General features: G+C 46.2%; 1 protein-coding gene across 1 annotated transcript in view; it reads right to left on the bottom strand.

Annotated features, from left to right (window-relative positions):
- The window catches only part of LOC139404904 (serine/threonine-protein kinase Nek11-like), a 97,381-nt gene that overhangs the window by 37,583 nt on the left and 32,114 nt on the right, over nt 1-27,684 (bottom strand). The window contains exons 4-12 of the mRNA XM_071147446.1: nt 21,651-21,769; nt 21,389-21,453; nt 16,711-16,837; nt 14,207-14,356; nt 13,947-14,025; nt 9,479-9,564; nt 4,295-4,414; nt 1,541-1,634; nt 1,063-1,192 (exon numbers count right to left, since the gene is read on the bottom strand). Of these exons, the coding sequence (XP_071003547.1) occupies nt 1,063-1,192; nt 1,541-1,634; nt 4,295-4,414; nt 9,479-9,564; nt 13,947-14,025; nt 14,207-14,356; nt 16,711-16,837; nt 21,389-21,453; nt 21,651-21,769 (970 nt within the window). The remainder of the gene's footprint in view (nt 1-1,062; nt 1,193-1,540; nt 1,635-4,294; nt 4,415-9,478; nt 9,565-13,946; nt 14,026-14,206; nt 14,357-16,710; nt 16,838-21,388; nt 21,454-21,650; nt 21,770-27,684) is intronic.

Below are 27,684 nucleotides of genomic sequence, written 5' to 3' on the forward strand. Positions count from 1 at the left end.
TGGGTAGTTGTTTTCTGTTTTGTTGTTTCTGCACCAGACAGAACTGTTTAGTTGTGGTCCAGTTTGTTATTTTGTCTCAGTGTTCAGTTTAAATAAATTATCACGAACACGTACCACGCTGCGCTTTGGTCCACTCCTTCTTCATGCAACGACGAGCGTTACCATCAAAACATGGTTGCAACTATCATTTTGATATCATGGATGATCAGTCCTTGCATCTATATCCATGTCTATGAATTTGAGAGTAGTTACTTTTCTCCAGCACCATCCCTCAACTTTTTATAGAAACAGTGGTGGGGAGATGTACTGCAGGCCAACCAAGATGTACTGCAGGCCAACCAAGATGTACTGCAGGCCAACCAAGATGTACTGCAGGCCAACCAAGATGTACTGCAGGCTAACCAAGATGTACTGCAGGCTAACCAAGATGTACTGCAGGCTAACCAAGATGTACTGCAGGCTAACCAAGATGTACTGCAGGCTAACCAAGATGTACTGCAGGCTAACCAAGATGTACTGCAGGCCAACCAAGATGTACTGCAGGCTAACCAATATGTACTGCAGGCCAACCAAGATGTACTGCAGGCCAACCAAGATGTAATGCAGGCTAACCAAGATGTACTGCAGGCTAACCAAGATGTACTGCAGGCCAACCAAGATGTACTGCAGGCCAACCAAGATGTACTGCAGGCTAACCAAGATGTACTGCAGGCTAACCAAGATGTACTGCAGGCTAACCAAGATGTACTGCAGGCTAACCAAGATGTACTGCAGGCTAACCAAGATGTACTGCAGGCTAACCAAGATGTACTGCAGGCTAACCAAGATGTACTGCAGGCTAACCAATATGTACTGCAGGCTAACCAAGATGTACTGCAGGCCAACCAATACGTACTGCAGGCTAACCAAGATGTACTGCAGGCTAACCAAGATGTACTGCAGGCTAACCAAGATGTACTGCAGGCTAACCAAGATGTACTGCAGGCTAACCAAGATGTACTGCATAAAAACATAATCCTATCGTTAACAGAAATAAAAGGTACAAGAAGGAAGTATACTCACCACGCCCTACTGGCTCAGACATTCGCATCTTGTCCTGCTGCTGCCTTCCCATTGGTTGTGAGCAACCCAGCGACCGGTAGTCCTCAGCTGTGATTGGTGCAGTCTGGTGGACTGCATCTCCTGCACTCTCCTATTGGGTGGAGTGATGGAGTTTTCAATTCAATTAGTCATAAGTATCTATTTAATTTTTTAACAAGACAAATGTTTTTTAGTTTTTTTAGGGGGAGTTTCAATTATGAAGCGAGTGATTGGCTAATGAGAACATAAGGGAATACCAAACGAGGTTCACGGAGAAGGGACACCCTTAGAGTTTAATTTAACTCAGGCCAAAGAACCGGCTACTAATTGCACTTAAACAATTAGTTCATTCAAGTAATTAAAGTCGTAGAGGGTAAAAACAAAACATTTTTCATCCAATCATATGCATTATTTCCTAAGAGAGCTTTTGATTCAACTTTTAGAATAGTGTCTCTCTTACATTCAAGACGTCCAAACTGACTTTCTCAAAATGGCGGCTCCTCAGCTCCTGCATTCGGAAGTGGTTTTCCTGGTATTTCTCCTCAGCAAGTCTCCTGTAGTGTTACATTATATTATACATTGGCTGGTTTAAAACCTCTTAAGTCTACCCCCTCCTTTTTCGAACATTCTGTTAAAAATCGCGCAACTTTTCAGCGTCCTGCTACTCATGCCAGGAATATAGTATATGCATATGATTAGTATGTGTGGATAGAAAACACTCTGAAGTTTCTAAAACTGGTTAAATCACGGCTGTGACTATAACAGATTGTGTGTTTCATCGAAAAGCGCAAGAAAAACTGCTCTCTGAAAGCTAAAAATAATTTCCATGCGTCACTTTCATGGGTTGTTAAAAGGGCACAAAATTAATTATGGACCTGCATGCAAGTCCTACAGATTCCACACGATGTCGCCATTGTCGTCATTTTCCAGGGACTTTTTTGTTGGTAAATCCAACTAACTGGATTCAATTTCTTCCGGTCTCCGCCAGGATGTTGTGAGGTGCACATTTTCAGCCATTGATTTGAAGACGAGGAGCTATTGAATACACATCGCCCTGTAATCATTTTGATAGATTATAAACGTTTACTAATACCTAAAGTTGGATTACAAAAGTATTTCGAAGTGTTTTGTGAAAGTTTATCGTCAACTTTTTTAATTTTAAAAAATGACGCTGCGTTTTAAAACAATGTTTTTTTCTGAATTACACAGCTTCCATAGAAAGCTATTTTGGGTATATATGGACCGATTTAAACGAAAAAAAGACCCAATAGTGATGTTTATGGGGCATATAGGAGTGCCAAGAAAGAAGCTCGTCAAAGGTAATGAATGTTTTATATTTTATTTCTGCGTTTTGTGTAGCGCCGGCTACGCTAAATCTTTGTTTACGTCGCATTCAGGCATTTTGGGGTGTTGCATGCTATCAGATAATAGCTTCTCATGCTTTCGCCGAAAAGCATTTTAAAAATATGACTTGTTGGCTAGGTTCACAACGAGTGTAGCTTTAATTCAATACCCTGCATGTGCATTTTGATGAACGTTTGAGTTTTAACGAGTACATTTAGCATTTAGCGTAGCGCATTTGCATTTCCAGGTGTCTACTTGAGACATCTGCGTCTCAAGTAGGAGAAAGAAGTTAAGCCCTGAATGCTGATTGACTGACAGCTGTGGTATATCAGATTGTATACCACGGGTATGACAAAACATTTATTTTTACGTTGGTAACCAGTTTATAATAGCAATAAGGTACCTCGGGGGTTTGTGGTATATGGGTATATCATGGTTAAGGGCTGTATCCAGGCACTCCGCGTTGCATCCCGCTTAAGAACAGCCCTTAGCCGTGGTATATTGGCCATATATACCACACACCCCTTGCTTTATATCTTAATATACAGGTAACTGCCAAAATAATGGAAACACTTGAGATCATGAGGGATACAAAGTATAATGAAAGCAGGTGCTTCCAAACAGGTGTGGTTCCTGAGTTAAACATCCTTAGGGTCATGTATAAAAAAGTATTTAGTCTACCATGGCTATTCCCCCATAGGATGACAATGACCCCATCCATAGGACACAAGTGGTCACTAAATGATTTGATGAGTATGAAAACTATGTAAACCATATGCCATGGCCGTCTCAGTCACCAGATCTCAACCCAATTGAACACTATTGGGATATTCTGGAGCGGAGCCTGAGACAGCGTTTCCCACCACCATCAACAAAACACCAAATGATGGAATTTCTGGTGGAAGAATGGTGTCGCATCCCTCCAAGAGTTTCAGACACTTGTAGAATCTACCAAGGTGCATTGAAGCTGTTCTCGTGGTGCCAATGCCCTATTAAGACACTATGTTGGGGTTTCCTTTATCTTGGCAGTTACCTGTAGATTAATGATGCAACGCAGTATAAAAGTGAGATGGCAGTGGGTTATATTGATCATTAAGACTAGGAAGTCATAGTTTTAGGGTAGCCTAGCGGTTAGAGCATTGAACTAGTAACCGAAAGGTTGCAAGTTCAAATCCCCAAGCTGACAAGGTACAAATCTGTCGTTCTGCCCCTGAACAGGCAGTTAACCCAGGCCGTCATTGAAAATAAGAATTTGTTCTTAACTGACTTGCCGAGTTAAATAAAGGTTGAATTAAAAAAAATAATAATAATAACACTCTAGTTATCAACCAGAAACAACAGAGTGTGGGAAAGAGAGGGAAAGAGGGAGAGAGAGGAGGAAGGATATAGATAAAGAGAAAATGAGAGAGAAAGAAACACAGTCAGATAGAGACCCACAGAGAGAGAGAGAGACACAGAACGAGATAGAGAAGAGGAGGAGAGAGAGGTCATGGCTTGTATAATATCAGCGTCCTGCTAAAAGTTGGAACTCCATAGAGCACATCAATAGCCCTGTTGCCTGGCCTGTTGTCCTTCCCATCCACTCTGTCGCTCTCAGTATCGTTCCCTGTAGACACGTCTCCAACACAGTTCAGCCCAAGGAAACTAGGGCAGGGGAGAATGCATTTACACAAAACTCTCTTCGTCTTTAAAGGGAACCCAGCCATGCATCAGCCCCAGAAGAATCCCAACGGGACCTCACAGGCTCTATTCTGGTCATGGACCGAATGACTGTGGCGTGTGTGCGTGCGTGCGTGTGCGCATGCGTGTGTGTGTGCGTGTGTGTGTACATGTGTGTGCGTACTTGTGAGGGTATGTAAGGGTGTCCTACCTAAGCCTCCTGGCCTTGTCGTCAGCAGCCTGCAGCTTCCTCAGCCTCATTCTCTCCCTGGGGGTCATTCTGTCTAGCTCTGACTTCTCCCTCAGTGTCTGAAGGTGCACCTTTCTCTGCCTGTTCAAAGGGCAAAGGTCAAAGGGCAACGGTCAGAGGTTGGGAGGGCTGGAGCGTTGGCGAGTAAGATAGGTCAGAGGTCCGATACTCCTACACACAATTACCTCTGCACTGTTAAAAACAATTGCTGCCTTAATGGGATTTTGAATTTACCATGGCAAAAAGAGATACTGTGCACACCTCAGGGTGGTGGATTTGATTGAATTCTAGCGTTGACCTTTTGTAGGTCACTTCCTATGTGGAGGTAAATACTTCTTTCAACAAGTAAGGTATGTAACAAGGTCATTTAGAGTGAGATGGGCAGTAATCAGACATAAACAATATACATGTGAAAGAGACGATCTAATCAAGAGGAATACTAATCGGAGGCCCTGATTCAGATATGTCTCCCACTGTCCTCTAACCATAACTTAAACCCTTACCTTAAGCCTAAACCTAACCGAAAGCCTAACCCTCAACCTAGCTTCATGTGCACATCCCAGTTCAACCCTAGCCTCATATTACCTCGATTTACCTCGACTAACCTGTACCCCTACACATTGACACATTGACTCGGTACCGGTACCCCCTGTATATAGTCTCCACATTGACACATTGACTCGGTACCGGTACCCCCTGTATATAGTCTCCACATTGACACATTGACTCGGTACTGGTACCCCCTGTATATAGTCTCCACATTGACACATTGACTCGGTACTGGTACCCCCTGTATATAGTCTCCACATTGACACATTGACTCGGTACTGGTACCCCCTGTATATAGTCTCCACATTGACACATTGACTCGGTACTGGTACCCCCTGTATATAGTCTCCACATTGACACATTGACTCGGTACTGGTACCCCCTGTATATAGTCTCCACATTGACACATTGACTCGGTACTGGTACCCCCTGTATATAGTCTCCACATTGACACATTGACTCGGTACTGGTACCCCCTGTATATAGTCTCCACATTGACACATTGACTCGGTACTGGTACCCCCTGTATATAGTCTCCACATTGACACATTGACTCGGTACTGGTACCCCCTGTATATAGTCTCCACATTGACACATTGACTCGGTACTGGTACCCCCTGTATATAGTCTCCACATTGACACATTGACTCGGTACTGGTACCCCCTGTATATAGTCTCCACATTGACACATTGACTCGGTACCGGTACCCCCTGTATATAGTCTCCACATTGACACATTGACTCGGTACTGGTACCCCCTGTATATAGTCTCCACATTGACACATTGACTCGGTACCGGTACCCCCTGTATATAGTCTCCACATTGACACATTGACTCGGTACTGGTACCCCCTGTATATAGTCTCCACATTGACACATTGACTCGGTACCGGTACCCCCTGTATATAGTCTCCACATTGACTCGGTACTGGTACCCCCTGTATATAGTCTCCACATTGACACATTGACTCGGTACTGGTACCCCCTGTATATAGTCTCCACATTGACACATTGACTCGGTACTGGTACCCCCTGTATATAGTCTCCACATTGACACATTGACTCGGTACCGGTACCCCTTGTATATAGTCTCCACATTGACACATTGACTCGGTACCGGTACCCCCTGTATATAGTCTCCACATTGACACATTGACTCGGTACTGGTACCCCCTGTATATAGTCTCCACATTGACACATTGACTCGGTACTGGTACCCCCTGTATATAGTCTCCACATTGACACATTGACTCGGTACTGGTACCCCCTGTATATAGTCTCCACATTGACACATTGACTCGGTACTGGTACCCCCTGTATATAGTCTCCACATTGACACATTGACTCGGTACTGGTACCCCCTGTATATAGTCTCCACATTGACACATTGACTCGGTACCGGTACCCCCTGTATATAGTCTCCACATTGACACATTGACTCGGTACTGGTACCCCCTGTATATAGTCTCCACATTGACACATTGACTCGGTACTGGTACCCCCTGTATATAGTCTCCACATTGACACATTGACTCGGTACTGGTACCCCCTGTATATAGTCTCCACATTGACACATTGACTCGGTACTGGTACCCCCTGTATATAGTCTCCACATTGACACATTGACTCGGTACTGGTACCCCCTGTATATAGTCTCCACATTGACACATTGACTGGTACCCCCTGTATATAGTCTCCACATTGACACATTGACTCGGTACTGGTACCCCCTGTATATAGTCTCCACATTGACACATTGACTCGGTACTGGTACCCCCTGTATATAGTCTCCACATTGACACATTGACTCGGTACTGGTACCCCCTGTATATAGTCTCCACATTGACACATTGACTCGGTACCGGTACCCCCTGTATATAGTCTCCACATTGACACATTGACTCGGTACTGGTACCCCCTGTATATAGTCTCCACATTGACACATTGACTCGGTACTGGTACCCCCTGTATATAGTCTCCACATTGACACATTGTCTCCACATTGACACGGTACTGGTACCCCCTGTATATAGTCTCCACATTGACACATTGACTCGGTACCGGTACCCCCTGTATATAGTCTCCACATTGACACATTGACTCGGTACTGGTACCCCCTGTATATAGTCTCCACATTGACACATTGACTCGGTACCGGTACCCCCTGTATATAGTCTCCACATTGACACATTGACTCGGTACCGGTACCCCCTGTATATAGTCTCCACATTGACACATTGACTCGGTACCGGTACCCCCTGTATATAGTCTCCACATTGACACATTGACTCGGTACCGGTACCCCCTGTATATAGTCTCCACATTGACACATTGACTCGGTACCGGTACCCCCTGTATATAGTCTCCACATTGACACATTGACTCGGTACCGGTACCCCCTGTATATAGTCTCCACATTGACACATTGACTCGGTACTGGTACCCCCTGTATATAGTCTCCACATTGACACATTGACTCGGTACCGGTACCCCCTGTATATAGTCTCCACATTGACACATTGACTCGGTACCGGTACCCCCTGTATATAGTCTCCACATTGACACATTGACTCGGTACTGGTACCCCCTGTATATAGTCTCCACATTGACACATTGACTCGGTACTGGTACCCCCTGTATATAGTCTCCACATTGACACATTGACTCGGTACTGGTACCCCCTGTATATAGTCTCCACATTGACTCGGTACCGGTACCCCCTGTATATAGTCTCCACATTGACACATTGACTCGGTACCGGTACCCCCTGTATATAGTCTCCACATTGACACATTGACTCGGTACCGGTACCCCCTGTATAGAGTCTCGTTATTGTTATTTTATTGTGTTACTTTGTTCTTCTTCTTTTTTTATTTTAACCAACACAAAAAATATGCATTGTTGCTTGTAAGTAAGCATTTGATTTGATTTGAACCCTAACCCCGGCTTCATGTCCGCATACCAGCTCAACCCTAACCCGGGGCTCTCGAGTGGCGCAACGGTCTAAGACACTGCATCTCAGTGCTAGAGGCATCACTACAGACCCTGGTTTGATTCCAGGCTGTATCACAACCTGCCGTGATTGGGAGTCCCATAAGGCGGAGCACAATTGGACCAGCCTAGTCCGGGTGAGGGTTTGGCCGGGTTAGGCCGTCATTGTAAATAAGAATTTGTTCTTGCTTAGTTAAATAAAGGTTAAATAAAAAATTAAAACAACCCTAAACCTAGCTTCATGTTCACATCCCAGTTCAACCCTAACCTTAGACCCAACCCTAAACCTGGCTCCATGTCCACATCCCAGTTCAACCCTAACCTTAAACCCAACCCTAAACCTAGCTCCATGTCCACATCCTGGTTCAACGCTAACCTTAGACCTGACCCTAAACCTGGCTCCATGTCCACATCCTGGTTCAACCCTAACCTTAGACCCAACCCTAAACCTAGCTCCATGTCCACATCCCAGTTCAACCCTAACCTTAGACCCAACCCTAAACCTAGCTTCATGTACACATCCCAGTTCAACCCTAACCTTAGACCCAACCCTAAACCTAGCTCCATGTCCACATCCCAGTTCAACCCTAACCTTAGACCCAACCCTAAACCTAGCTTCATGTACACATCCCAGTTCAACCCTAACCTTAGACCCAACCCTAAACCTGGCTCCATGTCCACATCCTGGTTCAACCCTAACCTTAGACCCAACCCTAAACCTAGCTCCATGTCCACATCCCAGTTCAACCATAACCCTGGCTTCAACCACCACTCTAACTATAAGGTGTGTAGAATTCCATTCGACAAGATCAGGGTAAGTATGTAAAAAGTGGAATAACATGATTAATGGTTAATAAGCATAACATCAGATCAGAGAATCATATCATCCATAATCCCAAGTTAATCACCATTTCTCACAACCATATCACATTGTCCACATGCTACCAAGGCACCTTGGCAAGTCATTACAGATGCAGTCTGTCAGGCAACAAATGACATGATCGTGTCAATCCTAAAGAGATGGGTGTGGCTATTGCTAAGACCTAGACCTAATCTGGTCTTTCTCTGCAGCATGGTACACCTGGCTACTCTAACATATAGGAGAGTGTGTGGCCACCTACGCTAATGATGACAGGCACCTTCCCTGATTGGTGCCAGTTTGAATCAGTGACGTTCTGGTTTGTTTAAGACACAGCTGCTACTAACTGTGATTTCCATGTCTGAATGAGTGAGAAAATGTGAGTGTGAGGAAGTGAGAGAGAGAGCGCGAGAGAGAGAGAGGAAGTGAGAGAGAGGAAGTGAGAGAAAGAGACAGACAGAGAGTGAGAGAAAAGGGGGTATGGAGAGGGACAGAGTATGGCAATATTAGTGTGTGTTTGGGTAAATGCTTAAAAATCCCTCTGTCCTGATGCAGCCACATTGCGCTAAGCTAAGGAGCCAGTGTCTGAGGATGATAGTGGTGTGTAACTGCAGCCACGTAGCTCTAAACTGAGGAGCCAGTGTTCATTCTTCATGTCTGAGGATGATAGTGGTTTTAGTTCTCCCTCTTCCTTCTTAATAACCCAAACTACAGACAACCATACAGTATATAGAGCATGTCCTTACACCGCTTTCAATATCTGTGCTGCGTCTCTTTCTCCCACCGATGTCTTGTCTCTCAGTGTCAGACTACAGAACTTGTGTTTTAAGATCTGTAGACAGTGAGTGAGACAGAGAAAAAGGGGGAAAGAGAGCGAGAGTAAAAGAGAGAGAAAAGAAAGAGCGAGATCAAGGTTAACATTATCAATATTATTGCTTTATTACAAACAGACTAGTATATCCCTGTCTTACTTCACCATCGTTGATATGTTTACGTCTCTCTCTCCCTATCCCTCTCTCTCCCTCTCTCTCTCCCTTCCACTCTTTCCCTCTTTCTCTTCAGAAACTCTGTGCTTTCGGTATAATATAGGGTGGTGCCCTATCTCCATGTCCCTCATTCTCTCACTGAAATCTGTCATCAAGAGAAGAGGGACAAACCACTGGGGGGAGAGGGAGAGGGAGAGGGAGGAGAGGGGGACATGGAGGGTAAACCACTGGGGGGAGATGGAGAGGGAGGAGAGAGAAGAGGGGGTCATGGAGGGTAAACCACTGGGGGGAGAGGGAGGAGAGAGGGAGGGAGGGAGAATATTCACAGGACAATAGAAGAAACTTGTCATGGAAAAATAACACCAGTCACGCCACACCCTGAATAGAAATAGAGGGAGAGATGGATGAGGAGGAGGAGGGAGAGGAGGAGGGAGGAGAGATGGTGTAGGGGGGAGAGATGGAGGAGGGAGAGGAGGAGGGAGGAGAGATGGAGTAGGAGAGATAGAGGAGGAGAGATCGAGGGAGAGATGGAGGAAGCGGAGGGAGAGATGGTGGAGGAGAGATGGAGGAGATATGTGGGAAGTGGAGGGAGAGATGGAGGAGATATGGAGGAGGAGAGACGGAGGATGCGGAGGGCGAGATGTAGGACATATGGAGGAGCAGAGACGGAGGAGGCGGAGGGCGAGATTGAGGAGAAGAGATGAAGGAGGGAGAGATGGAGGAGGTAGAGGAACAGGAGGAGGAGGAAGAGGAATAGAGAGGAGAGATGGAGGAGAGATGGAGGAAGAGAGATGGAGGAGGGGGAGAGAGATGAGGAGAAATGGAGGAGGGAGAGATGGAGGTGGGAGAGATGGAGGAGGAGGAGGAGGAGGAAGAGGAGAAGGAAGAGGAGGAGCGAGGAGAGATGGAGAGAGAGATGGAGGAGAGATGGAGGAGGAGGGGGGAGATGGAGAAGGAGAGATGGAGGAGAGATGGGGAGAGATGGAGGAGGAGAGATGGAGGAGGGAGAGATGGAGGAGATGTGGAGGAGGGAGAGATGGAGGAGATATGGAGGAGGGAGAGATGGAGGGAGAGGTGGAGGAGGAGAGGGAGGAAATATGGAGGAGATATGGAAGAGGGAGAGATGGAGGGAGAGGTGGAGGAGGGAGAGATGGAGGAGGAGAGAGTAGAGATGGAGGAGGGAGAGATGGAGGAGATATGGAGGAGGGAGAGATGGAGGGAGAGGTGGAGGAGGAGAGGGAGGAAATATGGAGGAGATATGGAAGAGGGAGAGATGGAGGGAGAGGTGGAGGAGGGAGAGATGGAGGAGGGAGAGATGGAGGAGGGAGAGATGGGGGTGCTGGAGGGAGAGACGGAGGAGGGAGAGATGGAGGAGATATGGAGGAGGGAGAGATGGAGGAGCTGGAGGGAGAGATGGAGGAGATGTGGAGGAGGGAGAGATGGAGGGAGAGATGGAGGAGATATGGAGGAGGGAGAGATGGAGGAGCTGGAGGGAGAGATGGAGGAGGAGAGAGTAGAAATGGAGGAGGGAGAGATGGAGGAGATATGGAGGAGGGAGAGATGGAGGGAGAGGTGGAGGAGGAGAGATGGAGGAGATATGGAGGAGATATGGAAGAGGGAGAGATGGAGGGAGAGGTGGAGGAGGGAGAGATGGAGGAGGGAGAGATGGAGGAGGGAGAGATGGGGGTGCTGGAGGGAGAGACGGAGGAGGGAGAGATGGAGGAGATATGGAGGAGGGAGAGATGGAGGAGCTGGAGGGAGAGATGGAGGAACTGGAGGGAGAGATGGAGGAGGGAGAGATGGAGGAGGGAGAGATGGAGGAACTGGAGGGAGAGATGGAGGAGGGAGAGATGGAGGAGTGAGAGATGGAGGAACTGGAGGGAGAGATGGAGGAGGGAGAGATGGAGGAGCTGGAGGGAGAGATGGAGGAGGGAGAGATGGAGGAACTGGAGGGAGAGATGGAGGAGGGAGAGATGGAGGACCTGGAGGGAGAGATGGAGAAGATGTGGAGGAGGAGGAGGAGGAGGAGGAGATAAAACAAGAGACATCAAAGAACCATTGTGTTTTATGTCAATACAGAACAGCCAGGCAACACCAATTACCATGTTCACTGAGAAGGAGACACAACAGTGTCAGGCTAGCATACAGACATAAAAGGGGATAGCCACATCATATACTTTACATGTACACTCAGCCATAAGTGCTAGAGAGAAATACAATGCATAGAATGCAGTGCTGACAGAAAGAAAGCTGAACAGAATGCATAATGTACAGTCAGGTTTGCATACTGCACAAGGCAGAAACTAAACACAGACCACCAGATGTGTATCCATGTAATGTGTACATTTACATACGGTGCCTTCGTTACATTACAGCCTGATTCTAAAATGGATTTAAAAAAAACACTTCAGCAATCTACACACAATACTCCATAATGAAAAAAATGAAAAAAGAAATACCTTATTTACATAAGTATTCAGACCCTTTGCTATGAGACTCTAAATTGAGCTCAGGTGCATCCTGTTTCCATTCATCATCCTTGAGATGTTTCTATAACTTGATTGGAGTCCGCATTGGTGAAATTCAATTGATCGGACATGATTTGTAAAGGCATAAACCTGTCTATATAAGGTTCCACAGTTGACAGTGCATGTCAGAGCAAAAACCAAGCCATGAGGTCGAAGGAATTGTCCGTAGAGCTCCAAGTTAGGATTGTGTCGAGAATTAGATCTGAGGAAGAGTACCAAAAAATCTCGGCAGCATTGAAGGTCCCCAAGAACAATCGGGGAAGAAGGGCCTTGGTCAGGGAGGTGACCAAGAACCCAATGGTCACTCTGACAGAGCTCTAGAGTTCCTCTGTTGAGATGGGAGAACCTTCCAGAAGGACAACCATTTCTGCAGCACTCCACCAATCAGGCCTTTATGGTAGACTGGCAAACGAAAGCCACACCTCAGTAAAAGGCACATGACAGCCGCTTGGAGTTTGACAAAAGGCACCTAAAGACTCTTAGACCATGAGAAACAACATTCTCTGGTCTGATGAAACCAACTCTTTGACCTGAACACCAAGTATCACGTCTGGAGGAAACCTGACACCATCCCTACGGTGAAGTATGATGGTGGCAGCATCATGCAGTGGGGATGTTTTTCAGCAGCAAGGACTGAGAGACTTGTCAAGATCGAGGCAGAGATGAAATTAGTAAAATACAGAGAGATCCTTGATGAAAACCTGCTCCAGAGCACTCAGGACTTCAGACTGGGGAGAAAGTTCACCTCCCAACAGAACAACGCTCTAAGCACACAGCCAAGACAATGCAGGAGTGGCTTCGGGACAAGTCTCTGAATGTCCTTGAGTGGCCCAGCCAGAGCCTGGACTTGAACCCGATCAAACATCTCTGGAGAGACATGAAAATAGCTGTGCAGCAACGTTCCCATCCATCCTGACAGAGCTTGAGAGGATCTGCAGAGAAGAATAAGAGAAACTCCCCAAATACAGGTGTGCCAAGCTTGTAGCGTCATACCCAAGAAGACTTGAGGCTGTAATCACTGCCAAAGGTGCTTCAACAAAGTACTGAGGAAAGGGTCTGAATACTTATGTAAATGTGATATTTTTATTTTTTATAAATTAGCAAAAATGTCTAAAAACCTATTTTTGCTTTTTCATTATGGGGTATTGTGTGTAGATTGATGGGGGGGGGGGGGGAATAATGTAGTCAATTTTAGAATAAGGCTGTAACCTAACAAAATGTGGAAAAAGTCAAGGAGTCTGAATACTTTCCGAAGGCACTGTACATGCTTGTCAGATATAGTACTACATTACAGTACATTATTTACAGTACATTTATTATCTCACATGAGCTTAGCTGGCTTTACGTTTCATTGACTGTGTGTGTGTGTGTGCGTGTGCGTGTGCGTGTGTGTGTGTGTGTGTGTATCGTCAATAAGAATGTGGACGACAGATGAAATGCTGACTTTCTAACCTGTCATGGTAGAAAAGGTTATAAACACAGAAAATGTGCTGTGGAAAAAAGTGAACTATGACAGGAAGTCGATTTAACATTGAGTAAATCCATCCAACCAGCCAGTAGGTTTGATTAGTCTGTGATTCTGGTATCATAGCTCCGCCCATTTGACCTTTGGAGCCACCCCAATGAATCAACCAATCAATCAGCCTTAGGAAGTATTTATATTGCTGTGATATGTGTTATGTTTCCAGGATAGGTCTAACCTGCATACTGTCCTCAATGAATTTTGTCTTCAGAGCTTCTGCAGCAGAGAGCCTGGATGACGGGGTTTTCTCCAGCATCCTAAAAGAGAGACAGCACATGGTTCTGGATAAGTTAAGGGTTCGGGTTTGAAGGCGGGTAAGACACTCTTTATCCTGTATTATCATTTTTTGTACACGTTGAAGCACAATGTGAGAGGATTGAACTCTGACCTATGTGTTACTGAGTTGACCCTTACATTCTCCGGCTAATGCCTTCTCACCTTTGCATGAGTGTGTTGAGCTCCAGAGAGTATCTGCCTGTCAGTCTGGGGGTTTCTCCCTCCACTATCTTCATCACAACTGACAAGAAGTTGTGTCCTTCAAAGGCGTGTGACAGGCAACACATCTCATACAGGATACAGCCTATGGCCCTGAAACACACACATACACACAATCAGCCAACACATCTCATACAGGATACAGCCTATGGCCCTGAAACACACACACAATCAGCCAACACAGTTCACAATGGTAGTGATATCATCAACACCTCTGGGTACACCTGCATTGGTTAAGGATACTGGATCCACTGGTCCTGACCTGAAGTCCAGTCGTATGGAACAGTCGGTGCCAGTTGAGGTAACCTTTGAGGTCCCCATCCATCTGAGCAGTGATAAGGTCACCTACTGTATCAAAACTGTCCTTCCATTCCATATTCATTACCTGCACTTGGAAGGGGTGTGCAACCTGACACTCTGATCTACTGTGTAATTGAATCGATAAATCAATGTCGTCTCATATTTCCAATATGACTAATACCCCACATGGACTCTAAACAGACCAGTAAGAAGTGAGAACATTAACACATCTGGTAATGGTACACATCTTATATCGAGGTGTAATGAAGCTCCCTTCTCCTGCAGGTTGTTTGGCATCAAAGGAAAGTGGCCATGAATAAACAGATGAGATGGGAGAATAATAAATGCCCGCCAGACATATGTGAATGAATATACTAGCTCCCGTTATTACTCTTGGTGGAATAGAGAGATAACCAAACAATGACAGGAAGCAGATGGAAGTTAGAGAGTTAAAGGTATTATTTGTCAATCATCCACCTCTTTGTCTTTAATATCACGCTCTCTTAATCTCTTGTTTTATTGCATCCTGCCACACAGTACACCAGAACAACAATGCAAGTAATACAATAGGACAGAGTGATTCTACAATGACTATGAATGTATTCAGATACCATAATGGAGGATAAACAAACAATATCATCTACATTTCCCTGGAAGCCTCCATCTCATTTTCCATATCAAATGTTACATTGTTTTTATATCAAGTAATAATTGTATTATTTGATGTAAAATAAGAAGAAGGGATTGGGAAGAGGAGTGGACATCCATGTTTTACAGGGATTTCAAACATTTACCTCCTGGCAATGTCTCATTGTGACCTAACAGAGTTGTGACTCTACTTGTTGCTCTAATCCTCGTACTCTTTCTAACCCTTAAAGTCCATCTCCCACTTCCTGTCTTGACTTATTACCTACAGTGAGCCCTCTCCTCCTTGTGAGATCAGCTAAACGGGCCGTGCGTGGTACAGTAGAGCGGTCGAGGCGTGAGGTGACCACTTCCTCTCTCATTAGTGTGGTCTATGGGAAGAGACGCTGAGCCTTGCGGAGTGAGGAGGAGTGGGAGGCAACAGACTACCCAGAGGGCTCTGTATCAGTGTCTGAGATCACCACCATCTCCTCAAGTGGCTTCTTGGTCTCTTCCTCTCTGTCGAATAAAATAAGCCAATTTTCCACTCCCACTCTGGGATTAGTGGTCATTTCCTCTTGAAAACAGATGAATAGGGAAAGAAGGGGGGAAGGCCAGGGGTGGAAGGAAGCTGCTGGCAGCTGGGAGGGACAGTGCAGAGTTGACAGACCTTTTGTCTCCATTCAGTACTATGTTCTACCGGCTCTACTTATTTTTCTCCAAGAAATCAGATTCTTCTTCATGAATAACTTCTCATAAAGACTATTATTTGAAACCATGGAGCACTGGTGCTGAAGGAAGTCATGTACAGTTACTACTGTTGCATTCTTTTCAAAGAACTTTGAGCTCAGTAGATGAGGGATCTATAGTCTATCTATAGAAAGATGAGGGATCTATAGTCGCTCTTGGTATTAAAGGTGTTCTTTATGCTCTCCTGCTGATCAGACCAACGGCCGTATCGACTCCATTCATCATTATACATGAATCCATTTCTACCCCTCTTCTACACTTCATTACTCATCACATATTCCAGTCCATATCCAAAGTGCCTCTTAGCCATGCTCCTTTTGGACTGCTTTGAAGGAAATACCAGCCAAATCTCACAATGATACGTGACAGCATTACACAGCATTCTGAACTCAGCACTGTAGCCTTAGCAGAAAGCAGAGACGGAGGAGGAAACTGGATGTCAACAACTCTCTTGAGGTTCGGAGGGGAATGAGAATCAAAAAAGAACTCATCTTCAAAACACAGAGCTCTAAACAGGTGTTTGTTTCATTAAAAGTTTTAAACATGACAAACATTCACATAATACAACTTGTGGTGGCTGCCACAACACAAAACACGCGTTACAAGTGTTCACAAAGTCACTACACACATAAACACACAGTGCAGCATCAAGATAAATGTCAATGTCCACTCACCGTTCAACCTATCTAACCTTACCTTTCTTTACATTTGAACTTTAACCTAACTTTGACCTTTCTGTCTTTGAGCCTCAGTGTGCTGCTCCACCTTCCTACCAGATATCAGACTTGGAGTCGTAACCGTGGTGGTTCAGGACTTCAGGGCTCATGTAGTAAGGCGTGCCCGTGAAGGTGGTGGCCAGGTCACATGACCCCATCAGCAGACAGGACACCCCAAAATCACCTGAACGGAGGAAGAGCAACACTTATAATAATAATATATTATATTTGTAGAGTGCAATTTGCATAAGATAGGAAACAAAACAAAGAACAATAAACAGCAACAATACATTGCCTAATAATGCTAAATCTAGACCATGATTATTTCCAAACTGGAACCTGTTCCTATTTCCTGTGCCCTCATTGATCCCATCTGAAAGGACCAGGGGGATGGGTGTGAGCACTATGCAGAAGGAAAATAAAAAGGCTGAAAGAAGTGTCCGCCATATTGCTTTCACCTATCCAGTCCTCTTTCGAGTGACAAGGATGAGTCATCATAGGAAAAGGAAAGAAAGACAGTTTTCTGTTTGGAATTGAACCATCAGCACATTTTCTGTATGGAATTGAAAAATTAGCACATTAAAGTAGACCGTTTTCTGTTTGGAATTGAACCTTTAGCACATTTTCTGTTTTTAGAATTGAACCATTATCATATTAAAGTAGACAGTTTTCTGCTTTGGAATTGAACCATCAGCACATTAAAGTGCATGCCCTGATTATGTTCTTGTCAAGTGTCAATGTGCAGCGGGTAGGAAGGAGTCAGGCGCAGGACAAAGAACTGAGTAAATAACATACTTTACTCGAATAAACATCCAAATAAATTCCACGCAGGGAAAATACTCCAGCTCACAGAAAATAGCGAACACTTCACAACGAACAAACACGCACAAAACCATGTGGGAACCAGAGGGTTAAATAGGGAATAAATAATAATGTAATGGAAAGACAAAACAAATGGACAATGAAACATAGATCGGTAGCGGCTAGAAAACCGGTGACGTCGACCGCCGAACACCGCCGGAACAAGGAGAGGCACCAACTTCGGCAGAAGTTGTGACAGTACCCCCCGCCCCCTTGATGCACGGCTCCAGCAGCACGCCAACACCGGCCTCGGGGACGACCCGGAGGACAAGGCGCAGGACGATCCAGGTGGAGGACGATTCCTGCAGTAAGGAAGGGTCCAGGATGTCCTCCACCGGCACCCAGCATCTCTCCTCCGGACCGTACCCCTCCCACTCCACGAGGTACTGAAGGCCCCTCGCCCGACGCCTTGATTGCTCGAACAGTATTCGCCGGGGCCCCCTCGATATCCAGAGGGGGCGGAGGAACCTTCCGCACCTCAGACTCCTGGAGCGGACCAGCCTCCACCGGCCTGAGGAGAGACACATGGAACGAGGGGTTAATACGGTAATCAGGGGGAGCTGTAACAATCCTCGTTCCGTCTCCTCAGGACTTTAAATGGCCCCACAAACCGTGGACCCAGCTTCCGGCAGGGCAGGCGAAGGGGCAGGTTTCGAGAGCCAGACCCGGTCGGCCTCACTGCGGTGGCGGTTGGCGCTCCCCTTTTGCCGCCTGATGGCCCGTTGCAGGTGCACATGGGCAGCGTCCCATGTCTCCTCCGAGCGCCGAAACCATTCATCCACCGCAGGTGCCTCGATCTGGCTCTGATGCCACGGTGCCAGCCCCGGCTGATACCTAGTACACATTGAAAAGGGGATAGGTTAGTGGAGGAGTGGCGGAGGGAGTTTTGGGCCATCTCTGCCCAGGGGATGAAAGCCGCCCACTCCCCCGGCCGGTATTGGCAATAGGACCGCAGAAACCTACCCACATCCTGGTTAACTCTCTCCACCTGCCCATTAGCAGGTGGAGAGAGTTCACCTGCCCATTAGCAGGTGGAGAGAGTTCACCTGCCCATTAGCAGGTGGAGAGAGTTCACCTGCCCATTAGCAGGTGGAGAGAGTTCACCTGCCCATTAGCAGGTGGAGAGAGTTCACCTGCCCATTAGCAGGTGGAGAGAGTTCACCTGCCCATTAGCAGGTGGAGAGAGTTCACCTGCCCATTAGCAGGTGGAGAGAGTTCACCTGCCCATTAGCAGGTGGAGAGAGTTCACCTGCCCATTAGCAGGTGGAGAGAGTTCACCTGCCCATTAGCAGGTGGAGAGAGTTAACCTGCCCATTAGCAGGTGGAGAGAGTTCACCTGCCCATTAGCAGGTGGAGAGAGTTCACCTGCCCATCAGGTGAAAACCTGATGTGAGGCTGACCGAGAACCCCAGACGTTCCATAAACACCCTCCAGACCCTAGACGTGAACTGGGGACCCCGATCAGAAACTATATCCTCAGGCACCCCGTAGTGCAGGAAGACATGGGTGAACAGGGCCTCCGCAGTCTGTAGAGCCGTAGGGAGACCCGGCAAAGGCAGGAGATGGCAGAAAACCGATCCATAATGACCAGGATCGTGGTGTTTCCCTGTGACGGAGGAAGTTCCGTCATGAAATCCACCGATTGGTGTGACCTCTGTGCAGGTGTCTAGGTGCCTTGCACTGGGCGCACACCAGCAGGAGGAAACATAAACCCTCACGTCCTTAGCTAAAGTGGGCCACCACTACTTCCCACTAAGACAGCACACCATCCTACCGATGCCAGGGTGACCAGAGGAGGGGGACGTATGGGCCCAATAGATCAAGCGGTCGCGGACAGCAGACGGAACGTACAGACTCCCAGCTGGACATTGGGGGGGGAGTGGGCTCTGTACGTAATGCCCGCTCGATGTCCACATCCAGCTCTCACACCACCGGTGCCACCAGGCCAGAAGCTGGAAGTATGGGAGTGGGATCCATGGGCCGCTCCTCTGTGTCATACATCCGGGACAGTGTGTCTGCCTTAGTGTTCTGGGAACCTGGTCTGTAGGACAGGGTGAAAACAACACGGGTAAAGAACATGGCCCACATTGCCTGGCGAGGGTTCAGTCTCCTCGCTGCCCGAATGTACTCCAGATTACGGTGGTCAGTCCAGATGATTAAAGGGTGTTTAGCCCCCTCAAGCCAATGTCTCCACACCTTCAGAGCCTTTACGGCAGCCAGTAGCTCCCGGTCCCCCACATCATAGTTAAGCTCCGCCGAGCTGAGCTTCTTCAAAAAGAAAGCACAGGGGCGGAGTTTGGGTGGCGTACTCGAGCGCTGAGACAGCACAGCACCTATCCCAGCCTCAGATGCATCCACCTCCACTATAAATGCCAAGGAGGGATCGGGATGATCCAGCACGGGAGCCTGGGTAAACAGAGCCTTCAGGTGACCAAAAGCCCTGTCCGCCCCAGCCGACCACTGCAGTCACACCGGTCCCCTCTTAAGCAGTGAGGTAATGGGAGCCGCTACCTGACCAAAGCCCCGGATAAACCTCCGGTAGTAGTTGGCAAACCCTAAGAACCGCTGCACCCCCTTAACCGTGGTTGGTGTCGGGCCAATTAGGCACGGCTGAAATGCGGTCATTTTCCATCTCCACCCCTGACGTGGAAAGGCGGTACCCTAGGAAGGAAACAGACTGTTGAAAGAACAGACACTTCTCAGCCTTCACATACAGGTCATGCTCCAACAGTCGTCCTGCGTACCAGGGACACATGCTCGGCGCGTGTAGCGGAGTACATCAGAATGTCGCTGATATACACCACTACACCCTGCCCGTGCAGGTCCCAGAAAATATGGTCTACAAAGGATTGGAAGACTGATGGAGCATTCATCAACCCGTAAGGCATGACGAGGTACTCATAGTGCCCAGAGGTGGTACTAAATGCTGTCTTCCGCCAAACGCTGCCGGAACAAGGACAGGCACCAACTTCGGCGGAAGTCGTGACAGTTCAATTGTCTTAATTTGTTCAAGTGAATTACATATTTGATCTAAATCTTGTGAGCAAACAACTGGCAGTGATTTACACAGTGGGCTACAGATGGTGTGCTGTGTATAAACTGTGTGCTGTGTATAAACGGTGTGCTGTGTATAAACTGCGTGCTGTGTATAAACTGTGTGCTGTGTATAAACTGAGTGCTGTGTATAAACTGCGTGCTGTGTATAAACTGCGTGCTGTGTATAAACTGCGTGCTGTGTATAAACTGTGTGCTGTGTATAAACTGAGTGCTGTGTATAAACTGAGTGCTGTGTATAAACTGTGTGCTGTGTATAAACTGTGTGTACTTTCAACAGTTTTGTATTCCTGTAAGGGGTGCGTAATCGGTGGCAGGGAAGTCAGACGCAGGAGAGCAGAACTTAGTAATAACCGGAGCAGTTTAATAGCAAAACCCACAGCATAAAAATAACAAGTATATTGGGTACAAAACCCGTCACGCACCAAACAGCACGTGCACAAGCACTTACAATAAACAATCCCAGACAAAGACATGGGGGGAACAGAGGGTTAAATACACAACAAATGATTGAGGGAATTGAAACCAGGTGTGAGGAAAAACAAGACAAAACACATGGAAAATGAAAAGTGGATCGATGATGGCTAGAAGACTGGCGACGCCGACCGCCGAGTGCCGCCCAAACAAGGAGAGGACCCGACTTCGGCGGAAGTCGTGACAATTCATCCATTACCTTTGTAGATAATTGTATGCTGCTGACATATGGAGAGAGCCTTAGAATTTAACAGGAGTGACACAGCCTCCCTGCACTTTTAAGGACTAGCATACATTTCAAACAAACAAAAAAACTCCCATGGGCCCCTGCTGCATTGGAACTCACCGATTTTAACTATGTTCCTTTTCATGAAGATATTTTTGGCCTTCAGATCTCTGTGGAGGATGCGCCTGGGACAGAGGAGGCAGGACAAACAGACATCAGCAGACAGGCAGACAGGCAGGAATACAATAAAGAAATAAACCTTGCACAATGCAATCATGATACTTTGAAGTCCAAAATATATCCTTGTTTAGATCCCTGTGGTTCTTAGACCTCCCCCTTATGTACTCTTCATTTTTGACAAAAGTATAAATACAGTATGAACCTGTTATGCATGTAGTGGAGTCCAAGCAGCAGCTGGATCAGCCAATCAGTGACCTGGGTCTCAGGCAAGCTCTGCCCTGCTTCTCTCACTTCCTCCAGATGACAGTCCAAGTCCCTGTCCTAGAGTATAGAGTATTATAGCAACAGACTTAGATATTCATACAGATACCCACATCACAATAAATGCATGCAATCGTATACAGGCGCATGCACGCACACACCCACCAACACACAATTGTGGATACACATTGTGGAAAACCTTTGACAAAATACCCATTCCGATACGTCTATAAGTTCATTCATTTCCATTCTGGGGGAAATGTGCATCAACTCTAACTGTAAGAGCTAAGTGCATCAACACTAAGAGAGCTCTGAATCCTCGTCTCTATTTTACACTCCAGACAGAAAGGTCCTCTGTCAGCCGCCATTGTGACCATTTAACTGTCTGTGAGGATAAGCTGGAATGAGATCTGAGCTGGCTTCATTCTCTCTAATGGGACTTCCAGCGAGAACAGAACAGCACCAATGAACTTCTTAATGGAACTGTGGGGGTGTCCTCACGGGTTCATTCTGAGAGGCACTGAGTAGGTTATGATGCTCTGGCAGTGTGTGTGTGTGTGTGTGTGTGTGTGTGTGTGTGTGTGTGTGTGTGTGTGTGTGTGTGTGTGTGCGCGCATGCCTGCGAGCATGCCTGCATGCATCTGAGCTTCTGTGTAGTGGGGGAAAGTCTATTTTGTGTGTATATGGGGGGTGATGGAACAACATAAGCTGTATCTGTGTCAGGTGGGGCAAAAATGCTTTAAGGGAACTGTTTAATGAAATAATTAAGACACAGAAATGCCTAGAGGGAATCCGACCGCAATTGATTTGATTATGCCTCCTGGATCAGACTTGCTGCGCTGTTAAAAAAAAGTGGGATGAGCACCCATTGTCTCTCTCTCCTCCCTGCTGCAGTGACCACCACAGAACATCAACAGTGTTTATAGTGTTGTCTCTCTTTCCTCCCTGCTGCAGTGACCACCACAGAACATCAACAGTGTTTCTAGTGTTGTCTCTCTCTCCTCCCTGCTGCAGTGACCACCACAGAACATCAACAGTGTTTATAGTGTTGTCTCTCTCTCCTCCCTGCTGCAGTGTCCACCACAGAACATCAACAGTGTTTATAGTGTTGTCTCTCTCTCCTTCCTGCTGCAGTGACCACCACAAAACATCAACAGTGTTTATAGTGTTGTCTCTCTCCTCCCTGCTGCAGTGACCACCACAGAACATCAACAGTGTTTATAGTGTTGTCTCTCTCTCCTCCCTGCTGCAGTGACCACCACAGAACATCAACAGTGTTTATAGTGTTGTCTCTCTCTCCTCCCTGCTGCAGTGACCACCACAGAACATCAACAGTGTTTATAGTGTTGTCTCTCTCTCCTCCCTGCTGCAGCGGCCACCACAGAACAGTGTTTATAGTGTTTATAGTGTTGTCTCTCTCTCCTCCCTGCTGCAGTGTCCACCACAGAACATCAACAGTGTTTATAGTGTTGTCTCTCTCCTCCCTGCTGCAGTGACCACCACAGAACATCAACAGTGTTTATAGTGTTGTCTCTCTCTCCTCCCTGCTGCAGTGACCACCACAGAACATCCACAGTGTTTATAGTGTTGTCTCTCTCCTCCCTGCTGCAGTGACCACCACAGAACATCCACAGTGTTTATAGTGTTGTCTCTCTCTCCTCCCTGCTGCAGTGACCACCACAGAACATCCACAGTGTTTATAGTGTTGTCTCTCTCCTCCCTGCTGCAGTGACCACCACAGAACATCAACAGTGTTTATAGTGTTGTCTCTCTCTCCTCCCTGCTGCATTGACCACCACAGAACATCAACAGTGTGTATTGTACTGTCAATGTTGCTGCAACATAATTACAGCCATTTCTGACTGAAAAGTTATGTTACCCAAATTCCTCATTTGTTTAGGTAAAACATTCCCTATTCCCTGAACCCTCGCTCTCTTTACGTAACACATGTATGCATCGCATGCACATGACTAATAGGGCCTGACCTATAGCATATCAGAATCACATCAATAAACTGGTTATAACAAACTCTGAACACCGTAACGCATGACAGCAAAATGGATGCACAGGAAGTGACAAACAAACTCGATACGGGAGACTGTTTACTGGTTGCTCAGGACGTAAAAGGGGAGTTCAGATGTGAGGAATAAATTTGACAAGTTGTGGAAAATCCTGGAGATCAAGAAAAATAATGTAAGGAGCCAGCGCTTCATGTATATTATGTCTCTGCCAAACAGCTGCTGTTAGATTACAATACAACATTTCCTACCATTTGGAACAAGTAAACAACATCAAATAAATTACAAGCGTAATAGAGAGTCTATTGTAACAATTTTACTTTTTTTCTTGTAAAGCCTTTATTACAGCAAAGACTAAAAACAGTCACATTTATTTGTGAATGGGGGAGTTTAGGCCTATTTATTGGAGTAGCCTATATAAGTGTTGAAATATAGGCCTAAGGCCTCAGTAAGTTACAGTATGAAGACTAAACAGGATGCGCTCTTAGGCCTACAGCTCAATGGTGGTTATACAAGGCTGCTATACTAAGCCTACTAATGATAATGACATGACTTATTATTATAATTATCATGCTCATCATAATAATAGTAATAATAACAACAAGAAGGAGATCAAGGAAATTAGGGTTCTTTTTTTTAAATTATTATAAATATAATTTTGGGGACAATTTGGAACAGAGTAAACAACATGAAATAAATGATAAATAATGCCAGAGAGGCTGGTCTAATGAAAAAAAGTGTAAAGCCTTTATTACAGCATAGCAAAGATCAAAAACAGACAAATTTGTGGAATTGTTTATTCGACATGTGGTTGCGTAAGGCTTATTGCTCACAGAATCAGTAGGCTATTAAACAAACAGTCAAACAGACAACAGAAGCAAGATCTGTTTTATTTCTGTCGATATATATGGAAGATTTACAAAGCCAGGCACATTTAATAGTTTGGCTGTTGATTATAGACCTAATTAAGTTGGAGTTTCCTCTCTCCTCACTTTTCTTAGACAATTAAGGCTGTTGTCTCGTCTCCTGACTCCGCTGCTGCCTCGGCCACATTGTTCTCAACGCCAATATGCTGGTTAACTTTGCTATTATGCACATAGCAACATGGTCTAGAAAAAAATGCAAATTCAACAGCACACTGATGTGTTTCAGAACCTGATGTGTTTCAGGACAGTAACCACTATCCAACGTGGGAGAAAGCGCATTTGCTATAAAATCATTTTCATTTTGATTCTGGTTCTTACATAATATAACCATACACAATTTCAGTAGCACATCTCTTAGACTGATGGACTGTGCCATCCCCACGGCCTCCACAATGGATCAGTCCACTCAGACAGGCGCCAATCAGACAGGTGTCTTGTACACCATGATATTTTTGAGAAAGACTGGAAGACAGGACCCCTACCTGCTGTAATCTAGTAGGAGAAAGACTGGAAGACAGGACCCCTACCTGCTGTAATCCAGTAGAATAAAGACTGGAGAACAGGACCCCTACCTGCTGTAATCTAGTAGGATAAAGACTGGAGAACAGGACCCCTACCTGCTGTAATCTACTGTAGTAGGATAAAGACTGGAGAACAGGACCCCTACCTGCTGTAATCTACTGTAGTAGGAGAAAGACTGGAGGACAGGACCCGTACCTGCTGTAATCTAGTAGGAGAAAGACTGGAGGACAGGACCCCTACCTACTGTAATCTACTGTAGTAGGAGAAAGACTGGAGGACAGGACCCCTACCTGCTGTAATCTACTGTAGTAGGAGAAAGACTGGAGGACAGGACCCCTACCTGCTGTAATCTAGTAGGAGAAAGACTGGAGGACAGGACCCATACAGCTGTAATCTAGTAGGAGAAAGACTGGAGGACAGAACCCCTACCTGCTGTAATCTACTGTAGTAGGAGAAAGACTGGAGGACAGGACCCCTACCTGCTGTAATCTAGTAGGAGAAAGACTGGAGGACAGGACCCATACAGCTGTAATCTAGTAGGAGAAAGACTGGAGGACAGAACCCCTACCTGCTGTAATCTATACAGCAAACACTTTGACAAGATGAAAAGAAAAACGGAGAGAGAGCGAGAGCGAGAGAAGGGGGGCGGAGAAGGAGGGGGCACAGATCAATCACTTGTTCCATGCTCTGACACTTCAGACATTTCCCCGTGACCTCTCTCTAGCTTGGAACGCCTACAGGGCTACAGTGTGAAGAGAAAGGTGTGCTGCTCTGGTGCAGGGAACCACAGTGACCATGTAATCATGTTAGTGCTGTATGGAGTGATTCCAAGCCATGGTGTTCTATAAGAAAAGCACAAGGCCATGAATTTATAACACCATAAGTGCATGACAGGATCACGTGTAGGATCTTCATTTGAGACAGTTTGCTACAGCAGGAAAATAATCCTGCAGCAACAGGAAATGTGAATTATGTGATTATAATTCATGGACATTTTTGTAGGGGTTGATACATTTTTCATAAAGGAAAATCAAGTATGACATTTCAAAGGGGAAATTACAAACTTCAGAAGTATTTTTAAAAACACACTACACATTTGACATTTCCTGGAAAGTTCTCCTGCAACATGGTGATCAAATTAAGATCATACGTCTGTGGCCTTCTATAGTCCTATTTTAATGCTGTGATAATGCAGTATTGAATAAGGTGTGTAGACGATTCTGTAAATTTGTTCTACCTTGAATAACAATGACATGCTATGTTGAAATATACACTGAGTATACCAAACATTAGGAACACCTTCCTAATATTGAGTTGCACCCCCCCCCCCCCCCCCCCACCCACCCACCCCCACCCCCACCAGGCACCTACTACCATACCCCGTTTAAAGACACTTAAATATTTTCTTGCCCATTCACCGCCAGAATTGCACAAATAGACAATCCATGTCTCAATTGTCTCCAAGCTTAAGAATTTAACCTGTCTCCTCCCCTTCATCAACACTGATTGAAGTGGATTTAACAAGTGACATCAACAAGGGATCTTAACTTTCACCTGGATTCACCTGGATTCACCTGGTCAGTCTGTGTTATGGAAAGGGCAGGTGTTAAGGATTGGACCCTTTTTTCAAAATTCCCCTAAAATGACATACCCAAATCTAACTGTCTGTGGCTCATGACACCAAGCACAGTTGACATCGGAAGGTTACATACACCTTAGCCAAATACATTTAAACTCAGATTTTCACAAATCCTGACATTGAATCCTAGTAAAAATTCCCTGTCTTCGGTCAGTTAGGATCACCACTTTATTTTAAGTATTTGAAATGTCAGAATAATAGTAGAGAGAATGATTTATTTCAGCTTTTATTTATTTCATCACATTCCCAGTGGGTCAGAAGTTTACATACACTCAATTAGTATTTGGTAGCATTGCCTTTAAACTGTTTAACTTGGGTCAAGCGAAACGCTTAGCTTGTGGAAGGGTAGACGGGAGTCTTTGACAGCGCTGGAGAGGAGGAAGGCTCTGGCGGGAGCACCTGTAGGCAGAAGACGGAGAGACAGCCTGGTGCGGGGGCTGCCACCGGAGGGCTGGTGCGTGGAGGTGGCACTGGGTAGATCGGGCCGTGCAGGCGCACTGGAGCTCTTGAGCACCGAGCCTGCCCAACCTTACCTGGTTGAATGCTCCCTGTAGCCAGGCCAGTGCGGCGAGGTGGAATAGCCCGCACTGTGCTGTGCTGGCGAACCGGGGACACCATGCGTAAGGCTGGTGCCATGTACGCCGGCCCGAAGAGACGCACTGGAGACTAGAACCGTAGAGCCGGGCTTCATGGCACCTGGCTCGATGCCCACTCTAGCCCGGCCGATACGAGGAGCTGGACTGTGCGCTACACCGCATAACACGGTGCCTGCCCGGTCCCTCTCGCTCTCCGGTAAGCACGGGAAGTTGGAGCAGGTCTCCTACCTGAACTCGCCACACTCCCCTTGTGCCCCTCCCAATAAATGTTTGG

The sequence above is a fragment of the Oncorhynchus clarkii genome, unplaced genomic scaffold, assembly GCF_045791955.1.
Source record: "Oncorhynchus clarkii lewisi isolate Uvic-CL-2024 unplaced genomic scaffold, UVic_Ocla_1.0 unplaced_contig_10953_pilon_pilon, whole genome shotgun sequence".
Lineage (NCBI taxonomy): Eukaryota > Metazoa > Chordata > Actinopteri > Salmoniformes > Salmonidae > Oncorhynchus > Oncorhynchus clarkii.